At 37.3% G+C, this 24,372-nt stretch overlaps 1 protein-coding gene across 3 annotated transcripts in view; it reads right to left on the reverse strand.

The window, feature by feature from the left end:
- The window catches only part of ACER3 (alkaline ceramidase 3), a 153,408-nt gene that overhangs the window by 38,409 nt on the left and 90,627 nt on the right, over positions 1–24,372 (reverse strand). For 2 of the 3 annotated variants that reach the window (XM_059188326.1, XM_059188317.1), the window contains exon 3: positions 15,669–15,721. The exons of the other annotated variant lie outside the window; for it this stretch is intronic. In XM_059188326.1, coding sequence (XP_059044309.1) covers positions 15,669–15,721 — 53 coding nt within the window. The remainder of the gene's footprint in view (positions 1–15,668; positions 15,722–24,372) is intronic. 3 annotated transcript variants of the gene reach the window in all.

A 24,372-nucleotide genomic window follows, 5' to 3' on the forward strand; every position in this document is an offset into this window, starting at 1 on the left:
ATGCTGGCACTCTGATCTCAGACTTCAAGCCTCCAGAACTATGAAAAAACACATGTCTACTATTTAAGCCACCTAGTCTACAGCATTTCTGTATAGCAGTCTCAGCTGACAAATACAATAATAAACAAATGGTGCCAGATCGGGTATGTGTAGAGTGTTCTGCAGTGAAAAAGCACAGTTGTGGGAGGGCTACCTAGGAAGCTACAGCAGTCCAGGCCAAGCAAAGTTTCTCCTTGGATTAAGGCCTCACAATTGAGAATAGACCGAGGTGACTAGACTTGAGAAATATTTAGGAAGTAAATTAAACCGGGATTTGTGATTGATTTTATATAAAGGTGAGGGAGAAGAAACTCCTAAGGGTAACTCCCAGGTTTGTTGCCTAAATACCACAGTTGATGACAATACAGTTTACAGAGACTGTGAAGACAGAAAATGACAGGAACAATTTCAACATACTGAGTTTGAGGTACCTGTGTGACAGTCAAGTTGAAATGTCAATCAGGCAACTAGAAGTACAAACTTGTAGCTCAGAAGAAAAGACTGGACTCCAGATGTTGGCTGCTTGTTTGTTTGTTTGTTTAGAGAAACTAAACTGAACTAAGCATATGTTAAAAGGGCACAGATTTTAAAATCTGGGTAATACAAATACAGAAGTCTTATTTCAAAACCTTAAGCAGCAAAATTATGACTGGTAAAAGAGCACAGAGTTCCAGGGAGACGGTGGGGTGTGTGACTGAAGAGGAGTCTGAAAAGGTAGGCACAGGCCAGATCACAGCCTGTGGTTCAAATCCATGAGCCTAACCTCGGGGAAGTATTAAAGATGTTTAAAAAGTGGCATGCATTCTGGAGGGCAGAGACTGCATTTTACATGTCTCATTTCTAACACTTGTACCAAGCCTAGCAAATACTGCTCAAAGAATGAAAACAATTAGTTTTGTTTGTAGGAACAGTATTTCTATTTTGTTGTGACAAATGGATAGGGGAGACAGGGACACCAATTAGGAAACAGTTACAGAAATTTGGATTGGAGATAATGGATTAAGTTCATTGCTGTAGAGATAGATAGAGCTAGATGTATTTGAGCTTTCAGTTCCACAGAAGTGAGAAAGCAGGAGAAATTGAAGACGAATCATGGGTTTTTGGCTCAGGCTTTCAGTGTAAGGTGGTTCTACTCATTGAGATAGAGAGCTAAGGAGAAAGAAGGTAATATTTATAACTAGAACATCTGTTGTCTACATTATAAAGTCTGAATTAGCTTACATTAATTACCTAGCATTTAAGCAATTTTTGGTTTTGTATTATAAAGAAAATGATAGGTGAACACACACATTTTTCTTTGGTTTTATTTTCCAGGATAAATATATTTATTTACTTATGAGAAGGGGTGGATACATTCTTTTTTTACTAGCAGCTATTTCTTTTTTCTAATATCAAACATTTATGCTCAGCAGAGAATACTTAGAAAAAGCAGAAGAACACAAAGAAAAATTCCATATAGCTAAAGAAATTAAGAAATTGCCTTTACCTCTACCCTCTCCAGGATTATGAATACCTGTATATGTCAGTTAGTGAAAGCAAAAAACAATGAGTTGTATGAGTGAAAAGATGAAAAAAATATCTGGGAGAAGCCTCCTAAAAAATTGAAGCTTTTATACTTTAGCCACCAGCAATGCAAGACAAATTCCTAAGATAGATAAAGGAAATACAAATAAATAAAAACAAAATGTAGGGGCGCCTGGGTGGTTCAGTTGGTTAAGTGTCTGCCTTTGGAACAGGTCATGATGTCAGGATCCTTGGATGGAGCCCCACATTAGGCTCTTTGCTTGGCAGGAAGCCTGCTTCTCCCCCTCTCTCTGCTTGTGTTCCCTTTCTCACTGTGTCTCTCTGTCAAATAAATAAAAAAATAATAAAATAAAATCTTTAAAATAAGTAAAATCTTAAAAAAAAAAATGTAGTCCTTAATCTGTCTCTAACTTTCTGTGTAAGTTCTAGTCAATTTACTTCACCTCTCTTAAGCTGTTTTTCCATTTATAAAATTTGTAGATTGGACTACATTTTAAAAATCCCTTCTAGGGATTTGATTAGATCATGATCCTGGGGTCCAGGGATCCAGTCCCATGTTGCACCCCCTACCCCTGCTCAGTGGGGAGCCTGTTTCTCCCTCTCCCCCATGTTTGTTCTCCCTCTGTCTCTCTTTCTCAAATAAATAAATAAAATCTTAAAATAAAAATCTCTTCTAATATTAAAGGTCTATGATTCTAAATTGTTCTTTGACACCTTTCACCGCTTACTTGAAGGCCATTCCTGGTGTCTCTATTCCTTCTTTAATGTTTTCCTCAAATCCACTCCCAAATGCATTGCTCCTTCTCATTAATCCATGAGAAAGGAGTTAGCAATAGCTTAAAATATTACCCTTCAATGTGTGTGTGTGTGTGTGTGTATGGATATTATGCAGCCATCAAAAAACCTCCCGAAACCTTGCCATGTTCAATGATGTGGATGGAACAAGAAGGTATTATGGTAAGCAAAATAAGTCAATCAGAATGACAATCTATGATCTCACAGATATGAGGAATTTGAGAAGTAAGACAGAGGATCATAGGGGAAGGAAGGGAAAAATGAAAAAGACGAAACCAGAGAAGAATACAAACCACAAGAGACTCTTTGTCTTAGGAAACAAACTGAGGGCTGCTGGAGTGCAGCGGGGGTTGGTAGGGATGGGGTGGCTGGGTGATGGACACTGGGGAGGGTATGTGCTATGTTGAGTGCTGTGAATTGGTAAGATTGATGAATCACAGACCTGGACCCCTGAAACAAATAATACATGATATGTTAATAAAAAAATATATTACTCTTCACAAGAGCACACACAATAGTGCTCAAAGGAATGAATCACTTAACAATCAATAATAGTAGTTTCAGAAATTCTAACTGGTTAAAGAAAAAGGAAGGAAGCTAATACTTATTAAACACTTATTTACCAGATCCTATGATGACACTTACACATATGCCAATCAACTGATCCTCAAAATACTCCTACAAGTATTAGTAAATCCATTAAATAGATGAGGAAACAAAAGCTCAGCAAGATTAAGTGGCATCTATGCTCAAACAGCCAGCAAAGTGGTAGCAGAATTCATCTGGAGCCCAAGCAGCTACCTAGCAATAACAAATCTGAAGAAAATACCATCTAAGCTCTAAATCACTCTTAAGACAGAAATGTCAATATCTGCTTATGTTCAGTTTAGGCAGAAGTAAAAATGGGCCTCCAATTTCTTTACAGCTACAACCAGATAAGTTCAGGCTGATGAAATGGTTCGATGTCTACCAGGGTTTAGTAAGTGGCAGCACTGTCATTTTGTACTTTGCTTCAATGACTGTGCATAAAAAAATAATGGCCTAACATAGCTGAGACAACTTAATCCTGAAAAGAGGTAAGAAGCCTTCAAGGAATATTCACAATCATTTTACGTTTAAATTAGAAAGATGGGGAAGCTGTTTTTAAAAATCCTTTAATACTGAGGGTTCTTCCCTCCCAAATCATTGGGAAATTGGGTCATATATCATCTCTGTCCAGAGAGGCAAGCACAACTTTGTAGACCCAAAGAGGGAAGAAATAAGACATCTATATAATTTGTCCCCAAACGTGATAGAGTATTACAGTAAATGATAAATAAAGCACAGAATCAGAGATCTCAAGATCAAAGGCCATCTGGTCTATTTAAATGTTCTGTTATCTTGGTAACAATCTTATCAACAATTAAGTTTATATACAAATCAAAGTGTGTCCCACTTCTGCTCCAAATCTATTAATGGCTTACAGGGGATAAAGTCCAAGAGGCTTAGATATGGCCTCTGGTTAGCTTCCCAAATCACATCTCTTACTAACATTTAGTTCAATGCCTACTCAGAGCAGGTAGTCAATAAAGTAACAAATGTTAGCTATTATTACTGTTGGAACTGTCACCATCATCACCACATATTCTCATTCCATCCATGGCTACAACACAAGGTATTACTTGCAGTGCCCTAGATACCAGATATACTCTCAACTCTGTAGGTTCAAGTTGGCCTGGAAAATACCTATTTAACTTTGAAGATGCAACTCAAACATGTATCTGAGTCACCTGCGTGAAACCCTGTCTCTCAGTTCCCTTCCCTAAATAATTTCTCTTCAATTCCGTAGCATACTGCAGGTCCCTTTACCACTGCATTCACTAGCATATTACCTTCACTCTGAGACCATGGATTCCTTGAGGAAAGGACTGTATCATCTTTACCAATGCAGATCTGTTGCCCAGGTACTAATTTCTGAACTAATGAAAGTGTGTGTCTAGCTTATACTTGGGCATTTCCAAGGACAGAGGACTCAAGATCTCTGAAGGAAGTTCTTACCATCTACTAGCTCAGAAAATTCTTCCTTACGTTGAGCAAGATGTCTCTTTACCTTTACCACCGCTAGGACCACAAAGCATAAATCGAATTCTTTCAACATGTCAACCCTTTAAATACTGATTCATAAAACATTTACGTAGTGTTATGTGCACTATAAGTATGGGATACACCAAGGTCAACCAGACAGAGTCCCTGCTCTTAGGTAACCCACATGCTGATACAGAAGAAAGATATAAGTAATATTTATAAAACAAAAGATAAGGGCAGTAACAAGCACAGAATGTTGTAGAAGAACATATGAAGAGTACATATCCAACCCCGGGGCCGTGAAAGGCCTCTTAGTTGAGCTGCCACTTTGGCTTAGAGTTTGAAAGATGAACAGGAACTGCCCAAGGGAGAAAGGGAAGTGCGGTAGGGCCAAACATGAAAAATGCATAGAACTGAGAGAGTCTGGTACGTACAGCTGAGTGAGCGGCATGTCTTCTCTTCTTCAAGCTAAAATAGTCCCAGTTCCTTCCCCTCAAGCATCACGACTATAGTTTTAGTTCTTTCAACATTCTGGTGTTTCTCATTTGAACATAAACCAGGTTAGTCCTCAGCAATGAAATACTGTCATGATCTACTCAGTACACAGTAGGGGAGCCTATCCCTTCCTTCACTCAGATACTTAGCCTAGCCTTGTCTCAGCACATTCATGCAGGTGCTTCTTTATATATGTGATAGACACATACTACCTTCCAGGGTTACTGTTTTAGGAACAACATGATGGACAAGAGGAATGATGCTAGAAATTTAAAAACTTAACTAAGTTTTAGAAAATATGTGTATAAGGGAATATCAGAGATAGCCATATGCCCAGAATTAAAGTAGATATGTTTTAAAATTATTCCAGTTATCTTTTACTATATAGCAAACAACCTTAAAACTCAGTGGCCTAAAATATCAATATATACTTTGCTGGTTAATATGCATTTGGTGCCTGGGTGGCTTAGTCGTTAAGTGTCTGCCTTTGGCTCAGATCATGATCCCAGGGTCCTGAGATCAAGCCCTGCACTAGGCTCCCTGCTCAGCCAGGAGTTTGCTTCTCCCTCTCCTTCTGCCTGCAGCTCCCCCGCTTTTGTGCTTTCTCTCTCTCTAATAAATAAGTAAAAATATTTTTTAAAATATGCATTATGAGCAGAACTCGGAGGGAGCAGTTCATCTCTCCTTCACTCAGAATCAGCTAGGACAGCTCAAAGGCTGGTGCTGGAATCATCTTAAGAATCACATACTCAAATTTTGGGCAGCTGATGTGGCTGCAGCCTGGGAACTTCAGGGGAGGTTGTGGTAGGAACATACATGAGCCTTTCCACATGGCTGACTGGTTTCCTTACAACATAGACCTGGGTTCCAAAGGTAAGCATCCCAGGAGGATGAGGAAGAAGCTCTATTGCCTTTTGTGACTCACTCTTGGAAGTCATATAACTTTATGTCTACCATAGTAACAGTCTTGCCCAGATTCAAGGGCAAGGAGAATAAAGACTCCAACTCTTGAGGAGAGTCAGTGCCACACTGTAAGAAAAGCAGGTGGGACGAGACATATTGGTGTTAACATGTTTGGAAAATAATAATCTGCCACCTAAATAAAACTCAAAACTGAATTAAATACCCACCCCCCAAGAACAGAAGGTAGTCTGCTTTAGGATGAAGATTATTCAGATTGGCTTATTATCATTACTACTCCTCCAAACCACATTTGAGTCTTTCAAAGTCTCTTTTCTTTTAAAACAACCATAAACATTTATTTCCTTATTACAAAATTATTTCATTTATTTCAGTAAATCTAAAAAACATAGAAATGCAAGTGAGAAATATAATGCCCTGCAATCCCACGATCCAGGGAAAACCACTATTTAATACTTTAATGCATCTCTTTAGTTATTTACTCATGTCTTTAATTAAATGTCCTTCCTTTCCTCCTTACCCCCTTCCTCCCTTTCGTTTACATATTTATTGGGCAGATGCCATGTGCCAGCACTAGCCTAAACGCTAAAGTACAGTGGGTATTTAAGAGAAGTGGGATCTCTGTTCTTAAGAAGTTTACATTCTAGTTGGGGGAGATCAGGCCAGTGTGACTGGAATGTAGCAAAAAATTCAGAGGAAGAGTAAAAACTGAAGTTGTAGGACAAAACCGGGGCCAGATCTACTAGGTCACAGTAAAAAATTTAGATTTCATTTTAAGTGCAAATAGATGTATTGGAGAGTTTTCAGCAGAAGAACAATACGACCTGATTTAAAATTTAAAAGACTACCTTGGATGACTATTGAAGAGCCAGGAAATGAGATGGGATGGCTTACACAAGGGTATGCAACGGAACACATTTTCCAGTTATATATTTTTTAAGGATTTTATTTATTTATTCGACAGCAATATTATAAGTAGGCAGAGAGAGAAGGGAAGCAGGCTCCTTGCTGAGCAGAGAGCCCGATGCAGGGCTCAATCCCAGGACCCTGAGATCAAGACCTGAGCCAAAGACAGAGGCTTAACCCACTGAGCCACCCAGGTGCCCCATTCCAGTTATATTAAAAAAAAACCAAAAAAACAAAAAACAGAAGAATGGCTAACAGATATGATGTGAGGTATGAGGAGAAGAAAGAAATCAAGGATGACTCTAGTTTTTAGCTTTAGCATTTTGGGTGGTTGATGGCATCACAGTGGATACTAGGGGAGGAACTGGTATGGAAAAAGAAATAAAGAATTACATATTGCCCACATTAAAGGTTAAGATTTCTAATAGACATTGAAGTGGTATGTCAAACATGTAGTTGGTTGTACAAATCTAAAGCTCAAAGATGAGGTTAGAACTGAAGACAGATGTTTTGAAATCATTAGCATAAGAATCATGACATTATATGAGATCACCTAGGAGAGAATATAGAGAAGATAGCCCAGGACTAAAAGATGGGCCAGAGCCCCTCTCTTCCTCAGCACTGCCTGCAGAAGTGGCGGCCATCTCCTACTCAACATCATGGCTGCCCTCAGACCTTTGGTAAAGCCCAAGATGATTAACTTTTTAATGGACCAAGAAGTTCATCTGGCACAAGTCAGACTGATACATGAAAATTAATCATGACTGGTGGAAACTCAAAAGCATTGACAATAGGGTGCATGGAAGATTCAAGGGCTAGATCTTGATGCCCAACACTGGTTACAGGAACAACAAGAAAACAAAGCTGCTCAGTGGCTTCCTGAAGTTTCTACTCCACATCAAGAAGCTTGAAGTGCTGGGGCACCTGAATGGCTCAGTTGTTTAAACATCTGACTCTTGGTTTTGGCTCAGGTCATGATATCAGGGTTGAGGGATCTAGCCCCTTAGCCAGCTCTGTGCTCAGCAGAGAGTCTCGCTTCTCTCCTTCTCCCTCTGCCCCTCCCACTACTTGTGCACCTGTGTGCATGCATGCTCTCTCTCTCTCAAATAAATAAAATCGTAAAAACAAACAAACAAAAAAGAAGAAGCTTGAAGCGCTGCCATGCAAGAAATCTTACTGTGCAGAGACTAGTTACAGTATCTCCTCTAAAAACCACAAAGCCATTGTGTAAAGAGCAGCCCAGATGGCCATCCAGGGAGAAGTCATTTTTAAAGGAGGGGAGTTAGTTGAGTATGTGTGTAAGCAGACAGCAGTGAATGAGTGTAGTGACTTTCAAAAAGACTGGTGGAGCAAATGACTGGGAGTATGTAACTAACTGCAGGCTTGAGTCTTTGAGAGGAGCTGGGACATTTCTTCCACAATAATAGGAGGAAGATGATAGTGGTAAAAAGATGAGGGAATGTCTTACTAACTTTTATATTATTAGTGAAATACTGGTGACATTATCACTGAGGAGAAGAGGATATGAGGCAAAAAAAAAAAAAAAAGATATAAAAAGAAATCTAAAAAGAGCAGCAAGTGTGAAATAATAATTCTAGAGAATGGAAACTGTCAGGAAATATAACGGTACTATCTTATGGCACTGAGTGGTTATTTGAGATTTTTGTTCAATAACTTAAAAGTGAGATTTAACAAAGGGATATAATTTCTATGACCAATATTTAGCTACTCATTTCAGGCACAGAATACACAGATAATTGAGCTTGATCAGAACTGAATATTGGGGGCGCCTGGGTGGCTCAGTGGGTTAAGCCTCTGCCTTCGGTTCGGGTCATGATCGCAGGGTCTTGGGATCGAGCCCCACATAGGGCTCTCTGCTCAGCAGGGAGCTTGCTTCCTCCTCTCTCTCCTCCTGCCCCTCTGCCTACTTCGATCTCTCTCTGTCAAATAAATAAATAAAATCTTAAAAAAAAAAAAAAAGAACTGAATATTGCTTAGAAAGCAAGGGGCAGGGACTTTAAGGATTTTTTTTTAAAAAGATTTTATTTATTTATTTGACACAGAGAGAGAGAGAGAGAGAGAGAAATCACAAGTAGGCAGAGAAGCAGGCAGAGAGAGGGGGAAGCAGGCTCCCTGCGGAGCAGAGAGCCCAATGCAGGACTTGATCCCAGGACCTTGAGATCATGACCTGAGCTGAAGGCAGAGGCTTAACCCACTGAGCCACCCAGGCGCCCAAGTTTAAGGATATTTTATGGGTAGGTGGGAGTTATTATAATTTTGAGCCACAGATTACAAACTTTGTAACAAAGGAAAAGAAGTGAAGCAAAATGTACTTCCTTCTAGTCTTTCCTCTATTGCTTATAAAATTAATTATCACAGTACATAAAGTTTTGTCTTTATAACATTTTCCCATTTCAAAAGTCTTCAAAATATTTTATTTATTTACTTTTTAAATGTACCAGAGATCATGCTTCCTTTATTTTATTCTATTTTTTTAAGTAAGCTTTATGCCCAGTGTGGGGCTTGAACTCAAGATCCTGAGATCAAGAGTCACATGCTCTACTGACAAGCCAGCCAGGTGTCCCTGAAATATTATTTTAAATGGCAACAGTACATTTCAACACATAGATATATCATAGTATATATTAACAATCTCCCTTTGTTAAGTATTTAGATCATTTAAAAACCTTTATTATGTGTAACACTCCCACCTATATAACATACTCGTAAAACATCTTTTCCCTGTTTCTGATTACTTTTTAAGAAGGTATTCCTAGGAGTGTAATTGCTGGGGTTAAAGAACACGTATATTGTTTTTTTATCAAAAAAATAATTGAAACAATTTCAAGGTACAAAAAGTTTGAAAGACAATACAAAGAACTTTTTTTTTTAACCTCTGAACTGTTTGAGTAAATTGCTGACATGAAGTTTTATTACTCCTAAGTACTCTAGTGCATGTTTCCTACAAAGATACTCACTTGGATTACATGCCTTGACCAAATGGAATTTATCACAGGAATGCAAGGTTGGTTCAACATATGAGACCCAGTGTACTAGACCATACGAATATAATAAAGGAGAAAAACAACCTGGTTATTTCAAGAGACTCAGAAAAAAAAATATCTGAAAATTCCAACATCTTTTCTTGATAAAAACACTCAACAAAATAGGAATAGAAGGGAACTTCCTCAGACTTAAAAAGGGCATCCATACAAAACTCCAGCTGATAATGTAATTAATGGTGAAAAACTAAAAGCTTTTTTCCTAAGATCAGGAACAAAACAAGGATATCTGGTCTCTCCACTTCCATTCAACAGTGTACTAAAAGTTCTATTTAGGGCAACTAGGCAAGAAAAATAAGTAAAAGGCATCCAATTGATAAGGAAGACATATAATGATCCCTACTTGCATATGACATGATTGTGTACACAGAAAGCCCTAACAAATCCACATATGCACACACACAAAACTACTACAGGGAAAAAAGTTTAGCAAAGTTGCAGGATACAATAACAATATGCAAAAATCATTGTTATTTCTATAAATTAGGCATGAGAAATCAAAATAATGAAATTAAGAAAATTTCATTTACAATACCATCAAAAACTGTAACACTTATGAATACATTTAACAGGTCAATATTTGCACACAAACTATAAAACATCATTGAAAGAAACAAGAGACTTAAAAAATGGGAAGACATCCTAGGTTCATGGATTGAAAGACAATACTGAAGATAGCAATACTACTCATAAAGTTACAAATTAGCAAAAAAATCATCTAACTTAAGTTTTAAAATATTTTATTACCAAAATAATCTTTATTGTAGATCATATGCAAAATAAAAGTAAATACAAAGAAAAAAATAAAGATAGCAATACTCTCCAAAGTGCTCTATGGATTCAATGGAATCCCTTTCAAAATCCCAGCTAATTTCTGAAGATATTGAAAAGCTGATCCTAAAATTCACATAGAAATGCCTAAAGAATTTTTATTTAAAGGGGAAAATATGGAGGTCTCACAGATCCCAATTTCAAAACTTACTACAAATCTACAGTAATCAAGGTTGTGTGGTACTAGTACTGGCGTAAGTAAAGATATACAGGTCAATGGAACAGAACTGAGAGTTTAACTGAGAATCAAGAAATAAATTTATACACTTATGATTGCTTGACCATCATAAACAGGGGTGCCAACACAACTGAATGGATAAAGAACATTCTTTTCAATGAATGATTATGGGGTAACTGGATATCCACATGCAAAAGAATGAAGTTAAACCCAGACCTCATATCACATTAAAAAAAATTATTTAAAATGGATTAAAGAATCAGGAGAACAAATACTGTTAAAAAGTCCATACTACCTATAGCGATCTATAGATTCAATGCAATCCCTACCAAAATATCAACAGCATTTTTCACAGAACTAGAAAAAATAATCCTTAAGTTTGTATGGAACCACAAAAGACCCTGAATAGCCAAACCAATCTTGGGGTGGGGGACAAAACTAGATATATCTTAATCCCAGATTTCAAGATATACTACACAAAGAGACAGTTATCAAAATAGGGGGCGCCTGGGTGGCTCAGTGGGTTAAGCCTCTGCCTTCGGCTTGGGTCATGATCCCAGGGTGCTGGGATCTAGCCCCGCATTGGGCTCTCTGCTCAGCGGGGAGCCTGCTTCCTCCTCTCTCTCTGCCTGCCTCTCTGCCTCCTTGTGATCTCTCTCTCTGTCCAATAATAAATAAAATCTTTAAAAAAAAAAAAAAACAGTATGGTATTGGCAAGAAAAAAAATAGACTCATAGATCAGGGAACAGAATAGACAGCCCAGAAATAAATTCACGATTACCTGGTTGATTAATCTATGACGAAGGACACAAGAATATGCAAAGGCAGAAAGACAACCTCTTCAACAAATGATGCTGGGAAAACTGGACAGCTACATGCAAAAGAACAAAACTAGATCACTTTCTATACCATACACAAAAATAAACTCAAAATGGATTAAAGACCTAAATATGAGACCTGAAACCAAAAAAATCCTAAGAGAGAGCACAAGCAGTATCAGCCACAGCAACATTTTTCTAGATATATCTCCTAAGGCAAGGAAAACAAAAGCAAATAACTATAAATAAATAATAACTAAAATACTATTGGGACTATATCAAAACTAAAAGCTTCTGCATAGCAAAGGAAATAACCAACAAAACTAAAAGATAACCTATTGAATGGGAGAAGATATTTGCAAATGATATGCCTAGTAACAGGTTAGTATCCAAAGTGTATAAAGAACTTACACAACTCAACACCAAAAAAATTCCAAGTAAAACATGGGCATAGGATATGAACAGACATTTCTCCAAAGAAAACATACAGATGGCTAACAAACATAAAAAGTGTTCAACATCACTCATCATCAGAGAAATGCAAATCAAAGCCACAATGCAGTATCACCTCAGACCTGCGGAATGGCTAAATTTAAGAACACAGGGAACAACGGGTATCGGCAAGGATGTGGAGAAAAAGGAACCCTCATGCACTGTTGGGAAATGCAAACTGTACAGCCACTGTGGAACAGTACAGAGGTTCCTCAAAAAAGTTAAAACAGAATTGCCATGTGATCCAGTAATTCAACTACTGGGTATTTACCCAAAGAAAATGAAAACATTAATTTGAAAAGATACATGCCCCACTATGTCTACCGCAGCATTATTTACAATAACCAAGATACGAAGCAACCCAAGTGTTCATTCACAGATGAATGGATAAATAAGATGTCAGTCATAAAAAGAACGAAACATTGCCACTTGCAGTAACACAGATGGATCTAGAGGGTATAATGTTAAGTGAAATATATCAAAGAAATGTAAATATCATGATTTTACTCAAATGTAGAATTTAAGGATCAAAACAAAGAAATAAAGAGACAAAAAAAGACTCTTAAATATGGAAAACAAATTGGTGGTTGCCAGAGGGAGAAGAGTGGGTGAAATAGATGAAGGGGATTAAGAGTACACTTATTATGATAAACAATGAATAATATATAGATTTGTTCAATCACTATATACCTGAAACTGATATAATATTTTATGCCAATTATACTCGAATTAAAAAAAAAATAGACCAAAGACCTAAATATAAGAGCTAAAACTATAAAGGTCTTAGAAGAAAATATATGGGGCGCCTGGGTGGCTCAGTTGGTTAAGCAACTGTCTTCAGCTCAGGTCATTATCCCAGGGTCCTCCTATTGAGTCCTGTGTCCCTGCTCAGCAGAAAGCCTGCTTCTCCCTCTCCCTTTGCCTGCCACTCACCCTTCTGTGTTCTCTCTCTCTCCCTCTTTCTGTTGAATAAATAAATAAAATCTTAAAAAAAAAAAAGAAAATATAGGTATAAACCTTCATGATCTTGGATTAAGCAATGGTTTCTTACATATGATATCTAAAGCACAAGCAACCTGGGGTGCCTGGGTGGCTCAGTTGGTTAAGCATCTAACTCTTGATTTTGGCTCAGGTCATGATTTCAGGGTCATGAGATCGAGCCTAGTGCAGAGCCCACTTAAGATTCTTTCTCTCCCTCCCCCTGCACACTCTCTCCCTGAAAAACCAAAACCTAACTAAAACAAAACAAAAAAACCACACAAGCAACCTAAGAAAAAACAATGGATTTCAACAAAATCAAAAAAACTTTTTTGCTTCAAAGGATGTTATTAAGAAAATGAAAAAAAAGCCCAGAATGGAAGAAAAGTGAAAACTATGTATTCAGTAAGGGTCTAGTACCCAAAATATATAAAGTACTCTTACAACTCAATGATTAAAAAGGCAAATAACCCAATTTAAAAATGGGAGAAGGATCTGAACAGACATTTCTTCCATGAAGATTACAAATGGGCAATAAGCACATGAAAAATGTTCAACATCACTGGTCACTAGGGAAATATAAATCAGAACCACAATAAGATATCACTTCATATCCAGCAAGATGGCTATAATCTAAAAGAAGGACAATCACCTGGCAAGGATATCAAGAAAATTGCTGGTGGGAATTTTGAAAAAATTTGCCACTTTGAAAAACAGTCTGGTAGCTCCTCAAAAGGTAAAATGCAAAACAATACTTTTTTTTTAAATTTTTTATTTTTTATAAACATATATTTTTATCCCCAGGGGTACAGGTCTGTGAATCACCAGGTTTAAAAACTTCACAGCACTCACCAAAGCACATAAAACAATACTTTTTTTAACTTAAATAAAAAGTTAAATGCAGAATTACCATGTGACCTAGCAATTCCATTTCTAATAAATATATATCTGAAATAACAGAAAACATATATCCACACAAAAACTTGCACACCAATGTTCAAAGAAGCATTATGCATAAAAACCAAAGAGTGGAAACAACCCAAAGCCCATTAATTGGTAAATGAATAAACCAAATTGGTATATCTATGTAATGGAATATTATTCAGCCTAAGTCAAAGACGCTAGACCTAACAGGTCACTGTATGACCCACTGCTATGAAATATCCAGAACAGGCAAATCCACAGAGACAGGGAGTAGTTTAGTAGTTGTCAGAGGCAAGGTGGAAGGAGTAATGAGGAGGGAGAGTTAATGGGCATGAGGTTTCTCTTTGGGGTGATGAAAATGTTCTGTAATTAGATAACGGTGATAGCTTCACAATTTTCTAAGTGTACTTAAAACAACTAACTTACATACTTTAAAATGGTTAATTTTATGGCATATGAATTAAATCTTTAAAAAAAGATATTCATCTACATAGGCATAATACTACCAACAAAATCAGGATATTAACACTGATTTACTACTACCATATAATCCTCAGACCTCCTTTAAGTTTTTCTAAGCATCCCAATAATACCATAAATGTAAGCATACATACACACACACACACACACACACACACACCCATCCAGTCCAGAATCACACATTCTATTTAGTTGTCATGTCTCTTTGGTCTCCTTAAATCTTAAACAGTTCTCTGGTATTTTATTATGTATTATAAATATGTGTTGAATATCAGAATCATTCCTAAGAATTAATTCCTATACATTCAAATAACTGTAATTAATAATTCATACATCCTCTGGAATAGCACTCTCCAATTAGTAGCCACCAGCCTTATATGGCTACTGAGCACTGGAAATAAACCTAATTTAAATTGAGATATACACCTTATTTCAAAACATGAAACATTTCAGTAATAAATTTTTATACTGATTACATGTTGAAATAATATTTGAATATATTGGGTTAAATAAAATATATTATTACAATTAATTTCACCTATTTCTTTTCAACATGGCCTTCCTCAATGTGATTACCAAAAAAAATTTAAATTACATATATACTCACATTATATTTCTACTGGACAGTGCTCTTCTATGAGCTTCTGGGTTAGCAATAGGGAATAAAGAGGTCAAAAGACTGAGAACTAGATATGTATGGCCTCTGAGAGTAAGGACAGTAAATAAAAATCCTTGCATAGCTCTAAAACTTTGCTAACTAAAGGAACCATCCATTCAAATGGATGCCATAAAAGAGACACGAGGAAAAATAGGCATCAAAGAATATATTATCTTAGTGAACTGTCTTTTTAAAATGTCTCCAGGTGTCTCTACTCCCTAATCCTGTGCTAACATTATACATATGTTTGCACAGAGGAGGTCAAAACCTATAGTGCTCTCACTTGTTTTCTCCATGGGCAACTAACTTATTTGCTCTCCTCTTTATTCCTCTTAGTCAATTTCAATCCTCTGGCCTGAAGTAAAAGCTCCAGAGATGTAATCCCTTTTTCCCCTTCAGTCTCTTATCTCAATAGCACCCTCTAGTAATGTACTGTTTCCTCAAATCTTAAGTGTCTCTGGGTGAAGAGAAATAAGCATTTAGTTAATTTTGTCATTACTGACCTGCATTTCATATTTCAGAGTCATGTGGAAGCACCAGGATCCCATTCCTACCACTGGAATTAAAACAAACAAATAAAAAAAGACGATTAGTATAAAATTCTTTGGGGCTGGCCAGAGTTATGTGAGAAGATAGTAAGACAATGCAAAGCACTGAATTTTAAGAACAAAATTTATAAAATCTATGGCAGAGTACAGCAGACTCTTAGTAAGTTCTATAATTGATGAAATTCTGGTATAGGGAAAAAAAACCAAGTATAGTATAAATTCTCATAAATTCCCTCCACTAAGTGGATTCACTGGATTAAACAGTATTTTCCATTCTTTCTGTAAAATATACTACCTGATACTCAGGATAAGCCTTTTTTTATTTTAACAGAGACAGAAGTTTGTTGACTACACTGCAAGGGAGCGGTGGACAGGACAGCAAAGGAGAGACTGTCTGCCTCTCACGATAAGATTTGCAGCTTCAATATTACAGGATGATGATTATAGCTAGTTAGCTACTCTAGTACTTTTATCCAAATAGCTGAATTGTATACTTTTGAATTGTTGAATTGTATATTCTTGAATTGTATATACTTACTAAGAGCTAGAGAGTTATGTTTGTTCCCAAACCTGTTAATGCCACTGCATTTAGTTATCAGAAATATGACTACAAAGTGAGCTCTTGTTTCTACAAAAACTATTTAAAATGCTTAAAACAGACTCAATAAAAGTGAGTTGCTAATAAATACTGCTATTGAATTAACTGTGGGTAAGACACCTGTTAGATTGAGAAAAAAATAGTAAAAATCTAAAGATTCCATATTTAGTTCTCCAAGTTCTTCCCAACTGCCTCTATTTTAAATAAACTTTCATTTTAGGGTTTTTTAAAACTTCTATTTTTTAATGAAAGAAAAGCTAAGTAAAACTATAATTAGGATCCCAAGACCACGTCATATATCAAATAATTGTCAAAGATTATATAACTATGTTTTAATAAAATAAAAATTTAAGGTAGGTATATACATAATTTTATAATAATTCTGTTTTGAATTTTTAAAAATTAGCTAACCAAGTATCGGTCCCTATTACACCTAGCAAAAAGGGTTCCACATTAAGTTAAATTCAACAAACAACAAATCCTATTTGCCAAACTCAGTTACAGTACAAAGATAAGATCCAATCATTTGCCTTAATGAAGCATCTAGTCTAATGGAAGAGACAGGCAGAGAAGAAGCCAGTAGGTAGAGATATGATAAAGAGATATACAGAGTACCATGGGAGCTCAGTAGAGGGCACTTATGAAAGACAAAGAAAAAAAAAAACATGGAAGTTAGCCTTAAGGATGTATAAGAGTTGGCCCAACACACATGGTAAATGGAGGTGTCACCAAATAATTTGTACTCTTACTTTCCAAAAAAGATTTCAATTAATTAATTAATTATGAGAGCATGCACGTGCAACACCAGTAGGGGGCAGAGAAGAGGAGGAAGAAGGAGAGAATCTCAAGCAGACTCCAAGGTGAGTGTGGAGTCTGGGACAGGCTTGAGACCATCACCCGAATATCATGACCTAAGCCAGAACCAAGAATTGGACACTTAACCGACTGAACTACCCATGTATCCCTTGTTACTTTTTTTTTTTTTTTCCTAAAGATTTACTTATTTGAGAGAGAGAGAGAGCACAATAAGAAGGGTCAGAGGAAAAGGGAGAGAACCTTGAGACTCCAAGTTGAGCAGAGTCCAACACAGGGCCCAATCTCACAACCCTGAGATCATGACTTGAGCAGAAACCAAGAGTGTTCCATTATTCCTGCTTTAAAAACAACAACAACAACAACAACAACAAACCCACTAAATATATTATCACATTATTTTTGCTGTTTAACATGAGATGACAGATGACAGTAAACAGTTACTGTACTCATTTTACTAAAGAAATGAAGAAGCAGGGGTAGGTGGCTCAGGCAGTTAAATCTGCCTTTAGCAGGTCATGATTCCAAGGTCCTGGGATTGAACCCCACATTGGGCTTACTGCACTTCTCCCTTTCCCTCTGCCCCTGCTTGTGTTCTCTCTCGCTCATTCTCCCTCAAACAAATAAAATCTTTAAAAAAAAAAAAAGAAGCAGAATGGTTGATGTCTTTTTTCCAAAGAAGGTATTAGAAAGTGCAAAGGTGGATAAATTAATGCAAGGGAGGGGGAAGTCCACAAACTCTGTGAGTTAAAGTCACATAATATACTATGAAATAAAAAAAAATTTTAAATGCAGTGGGATGACTACTCATTCTGAAAAGCAGACTGGCCATTTAATTGTGCTCTACTCAAGAACTGTTTTGGTACAAACCTTTTCAAATATTCTCTTGTACTCTTTATTATATATCATTAAAAGCCTGACTTTCAGAGTTCTCTATAATTTACTTCAACAATCTACTTAAGAATGCAAAGAGATGTAATAGAAGAGCATCATCTTTCTCTACTCAATGTTTTCTCACTTTAAAGTAAGCCAACAATTTTTGCTAAAATTTATCAGCTTTATTGAGATAATTCACATACTATAAAATTAATTTATTTAAGGTACGCAATTCAATTGTTCTTAAATGTTCAGACTGTGCAACCATCATCATTACCTAATTTTAGAACAGTTTCATCATCCCAAAGAGAAATTTCATACCTATTTGTAGTCACTCCCTATTTCTCTTCAAAACTCCCTACTCTTCAACCCTAGGCAACCACTAATGTATTTTCTGTCTCTATAGACTTGCCTGTTCTGGACTTTTCATATAAATAGAATCATACAATATGCAATCTTTTCTGTCTGGTTTCTTTCACTCAGCATATTTTCAAGGCTCATTCATATTATAGCATGTATATAATTACCTTTAGAAGGTAATTAGGGGGGTGCCTGAGTGGCTCAGATGGTTAGGCGTCTGCCATGGGCTCAGGTCATGATCCCAGGGTCCTGGGATCAAGTCCCACATCATGCTCCCAGCTTGGCAGGGAGTCTGCTTCTACCTCTCTTTCTCCCCACTGTTGCCCTTGCTTGTGTTCTCTCACTCTGTCAAATAAATAAATAAAATCTTTAAAAACACACACACACACACACACACACACACACACACACACAATGAAGGTAATTAGATTTAGATGAGGTCATGAAGGTGGGGCCCCATGATGGAATGAGTGTCCTTAGAAGACGAGGAAAAGATTGGACCATACTCTCAATCTTCCTGCATGAGTCATGTGAGGACATGGAGAAGGCAGCTGCAAGCCAATATCTCACCAGGAACTAAATCAGCCAGTACCTTAATGCTGGACTTTCCAGACTCCAGAACTGTGGAAGATAAATGTCTGTTGTTCAAGCCACCCAAGCTATGGTATTCTGGTATGGCAGCTCGAGCTAGTATAGACATCTAGGTTTTTTCCCACATTTTGACTATTTTGAATAACACTTCTATGAACATTCACATACAAGTTTTTGTGCAGACTTGGTCTCATATTTCTTGGGCATATATACCTAGGAGTGGAATTTGTGGGTCATATGTTAACTCTGTGTTTAGCATTCTGAAGAAATGCCAAAGTGTTTTTCAAAAGCAGCTGTATCATTTTACACTCCCATGAGCAATATATTAATTCCTCCACATCCTCCCAATACTTGTTATTGGCTGTCTTTCTGATTATAGCCATCCTAATGTATTGAAGTGGTATTCACTGTGGTTCTGATTAGCATTTCCCTAAATGATGGCTGCATACCCCTCTCTTTTTTTCTTGTAGAATGTTCTATATTATAGATTTGCCTATATTTTAATGGTTTTTTAAAAAAGCAGTTTTAGGTTCACAGCAAAATTGAGGTACAAAGATTTTCTATACAAACCCTACCTCCTCAAATGCACAGCCTCCCTCACTATCAAGATCCCTTACCACAATGGTACATTTGTTACAACTAATGTACCTACATTGGTATATCATTATCACCCAAAATCCACAGCTTACATTTTATGGTTCACTATTGGATATGGACAAATTTATAATGACTTGTATTCATCATTATACAGAATAGTTTCATTACCCTAAATTCTCTTTGCTTTGCCATTTCATCTTTTTTTTTTTTTTTTTAAGATTTTATTTATTTATTTGACAGACAGAGATCACAAGTAGGCAGAGAGGCAGTGGTTGGGGGGGAAGCAGGCTCCCTGCTAAGCAAAGAGCCCAATGCAGGGCTCAATCCCAAGACCCTGGGATCATGACCTGAGTTGAAGGCAGAGGCTTTAACCCACTGAGCCACCCAGGCACCCTGATTGAGAAGAGCTTTTAAAGTCACACTTAAATCTGATTCAGAGGGCGCCTGGGTGGCTCAGTGGGTTAAAGCCTCTGCCTTCAGCTCGGGTCATGATCTCGGGGTCCTGGGATCGAGCCCCGCATCGGGCTCTCTGCTCAGCAGGGAGCCTGCTTCCCCTCCCCCCTGCCTGCCTCTCTGCCTACTTGTGATTTCTCTGTCTGTCAAATAAATAAATAAAATCTTTTAAAAAAAATCTGATTCAGATTTGGACTTTATCCTAAAGACTAATTTGTTAAAAGCCCATAAATATATACCCAAATGTATGTATACACACATATACACATGCATACATACAGGGACTAGTTAGTTTTGCATTTTTAAAGATATTGCTATAATTACAATACAGGAAAATGTCTAAAGGAGTGGTCTCTCAACTTTGATAAAAACAAAAAAATTTTTTAGCAATCCCATATATGATATTTATTTGTAAACTGTATATACATATTTTTTAAAACACATAAAATAGAAATTTAGATGAGGTAAAAAAGAGGTAACATATATTCAAACAGAAGTTACAAAATTTTCTTGGTATACTTCAACAGATCATTTTCCTTACTACTTGGGCTATGAGCATTCTACTTGGCAACCACTAGTTTAAATGATAAAGACTAAACTTGCAAGGCATACATGGAGCTTCATAATCTGGCTCCACTCATTTCTTTTATTGCAACTTGTAGTTCAGTCACACCTGACTGCTTACCTGACTGATTTCTTACCTCACACTATCAACTTCTAGTCTTCTCTACCTTTGCTGGTCTTGTGATTACCCTGTCCTTTCAGCCTGGAATACTTACACCCTGCCATCAATCCTATAATCTACGTCTCTGCTTATTGAAATGTTATACAACTTTGGGGCACATGGCTGGCTCAGTTGGAAGAGCACAAGACTACTGATCTTGGGGTAGTGAATTTGAGCCCCACAATGAGTGTAGAGATTACTAAACAAAACAAAACAAACCTTTAAAAAATGAAATCTCACACAATTTCTAGACCCAATTAATTTTTGTTCATTTCTATTAGCTTCTTCTTTTGAAATACTTTCAAACTTCAGAAATGTTTAAAGAATAATAAACTGCTGTGTATGTTCTACTCAAAATCACCATATCTCTCTCTCTTTTTTTTTTTTTTAAGATTTTATTTATTTATTTATTTGACGGAGAAAGAGTACAAGCAGGGGGAGTAGCAGGCAGAGGGAGAGGGAGAAGCTGAGCAGGGAGCCCAATGTGGGGCTCGATCCCATGACTGAGATCATGACCTGAGCCAAGGGAAGACATTTAACTGACAGAGCCACCCAGGTGCCCCAGCCCACCATTCCTAACATTTTGATATCTATATCCACATATATGTGTGTGTGTATATAGAAATGTGTGTGTATATATATAATTATTTTTATGAACCATGAGTACATTCGATACACTTAATACTTCAGTCAGGGTATATCCCTTATCTATATTAAATGTCACCTCCTAAGCCAAATCTTCCTCTGCTTCCTCCTCATTAAGATAACCATTCTAGGCATGTAAGAAATAGTGTTTGGCTAGGCCAGTAGTTACTAGACTTGGAGAACTCTATTTTACCTAGAGGCCCCTGTTCTAGAAACTCCTGATTTGGTGCATATTCTGTTATCTGTATTTTAAAGGCATGCCAAAGATTTTCCTGAGCATCAAAAGCCAAAGATCACTACTAAATTCTAAAATTCATAAAGGCATGGTCCAGGTCTCTACAGTTCACTAAAGAATCTCCAGAACCAGAGCACCTGGGTGGCTCAGTCATCAAGGGTCCTAGGATCAAGTCCCACAACAGCTCCCTCCTCAGCAGGAAGCCTGCTTCTCCCTCTCCCACTCACCTGTTTGTGTTCCCTCTCTTGCTGTGTCACTCTCTGTCAAATAAATAAAAATCTTTAAAAATTAAAAAAAAACAACAAGGAATCTCCGGAACCTAACACAGTGCTGAAAATATAAAGAACACTTATTAAGTACTTGCTAATTGGTTGACTTTTTTTTCCCCTTCCTCCTCAATGATCCAGCACTTCCCATCAGAGTATGTAAATTGGTAGTAGAGGGTGGTAAGGAATGTCCCTGAATTAAGAAAATAATATGAGAAACGAGTCCAAAGAGGGAAAAAAATGTTATTTGGGTAGAATGTGGACAATAAGAACAGAAAGGCTTACCTCACAAGGTGAAATTTGAGATAGAAATTAAGAGAGATCTGCAGACAGATAAGGTGAGGGAGAACATGCATGTGGAGAACATACCTATAGTTTGAGTAGAGGTTTGGAGATGTGAATAATATTTAGGAATAAGCATTTCATTCAATAGGACTGGAGTGAGTATCAGAGAGGAAGAGAAAATAAGGCAGAGAAGTGAGATGGTAGCATATATAGTGTTTTTTAGTTTGCACCTGTAATACCAGTGCCAGGTATGGTACTATATATACCCTACCTCCAAACATTTCAAAAGATCTAGAAGGTAGTCCCACATTATTATTCCTATTGTTGTACAGAGAAAAGAAAGTATTGTTTGGAAACATCAAATAGCTAGAAAGTGGCAGAGCTAAGAATAGAAACAAAGTCTGTCTGCCCTAAAGTCTTTCCTTGTGTCACACCTACTCCTGGAAGCAATTAAGAGAAATATCAGAATTTTGATAAAGTTGTAGGGCAGCATGTGTCCAAGGGAACAGAACTTTTACTCAGGAAAAAATGCATGGTGTCCCATGCCACCTGTGATGTTAGTAAGGAGAAATCTAGGTGAGAGAAAACACAGGTTCTCAATTAGAACGATGACAACAAAAATGGAAAGAGTCTGTTCTAGAGATCACAAAGATAGAACCTGAAGACTTGGCTAATGAAGGGATGTGGGAATTCTGAGAGGAGGAAGGGGACTAGTCAAGAATGAAACTGTGGTTTTGCGACCAGAATCTAAGGAAATCTGTGGCAAAGGAAACAAGGGCAGGAGGTGGTTGGCAAAGGGAAGGAGAAAAATAAACTAGGATGCCTGAGCATGCCTCTAATGTGAGCCAGATGGGAAACCCAGCCATATACCGACATTTCAAAAGAAATCAAAACAGAGTTCAGGAAGCATTTTGATCACCTTGCCTCTAATCACTGCTTAACCCAGGTGCTCTCCACATACATAAAAATATTGGAAAGAAAATGACAGGTGCCTGGCTGGCTCAGTTGGTAGAGCACGGAACCCCTGACCTCGGGGTTGTGAATTCAAGCCCCACGCTTGGTGTAGAGATTACTTCAAATATATATAACAGGAAATGAGACAAGAGGATTAACAGTGATAACTGAGTCTCTTAAAATACTTCATCGTACTGACAACTATGATGTACTTTATGTGCTTTAATGGGGAAAAAGGGAATAAAAACCCTACTAGCTAAAAATCTCAATATGTCACAAAAGCAAAAGAACAATTTTTAAAGCCTCACCAAAATTAGTTTATTAATTACAGTTTATTTTATTAAAGACTTTATTTATGAATATGGATTTTTTAAATTTCTTATTTTTTATAAACATATATTTTTATCCCCAGGGGTACAGGTCTGTGAATCTCCAGGTTTACACACTTCACAGCACTCACCAGGGCACACACCCTCCCCATTGTCCATAACCCCACCCCCCTTCTCCCAACCCCCCCTCCCCCCAGCAACCCTCAGTTTCTTTTGTGAGATTAAGAGTCACTTATGGTTTGTCTCCCTCCCAATCCCATCTTGTTTCATTTATTCTTCTCCTACCCCCTTAAGCCCCCATGTTGCATCTCCACTTCCTCATATCAGGGATATCATAAGACAGTTGTCTTTCTCTGCTTGACTTAATTCGCTAAGCATGATACGCTCTAGTTCCATCCATGTTGTCGCAAATGGCAAGATTACATTTCTTCTGATGTCTGCATAGTATTCCATTGTGTATATATACCACCTCTTCTTTATCCATTCATCTGTTGATGGACATCTAGGTTTTTTCCATACTTTCGCTACTGTGGACATTGCTGCTATAAACATTCGGGTTCATGTGCTCCTTCGGATCACTACGTTTGTATCTTTAGGTTAAATACCCAGTAGTGCAATTGCTGGGTCATAGGGCAGTTCTATTTTCAACATTTTGAGGAACCTCCATACTGTTTTCCAGAGTGGTTGCAGCAGCTTGCATTCCCACCAACAGTGTAGGAGGGTTCCCCTTTCTCCGCATCCTCGCCAACATCTGTCATTTCCTGACTTGTTAATTTTAGCCATTCTGACTGGTGTGAGGTGATATCTCATTGTGGTTTTGATTTGTATTTCTCTGATGCCGAGAGATATGGAGCACTTTTTCATGTGCCTGTTGGCCATCTGGATGTCTTCTTTGCAGAAATGTCTGTTCATGTCTTCTGCCCATTTCTTGAT

This window comes from Mustela lutreola, chromosome 1 (genome assembly GCF_030435805.1).
Source record: "Mustela lutreola isolate mMusLut2 chromosome 1, mMusLut2.pri, whole genome shotgun sequence".
Taxonomy (NCBI): domain Eukaryota; kingdom Metazoa; phylum Chordata; class Mammalia; order Carnivora; family Mustelidae; genus Mustela; species Mustela lutreola.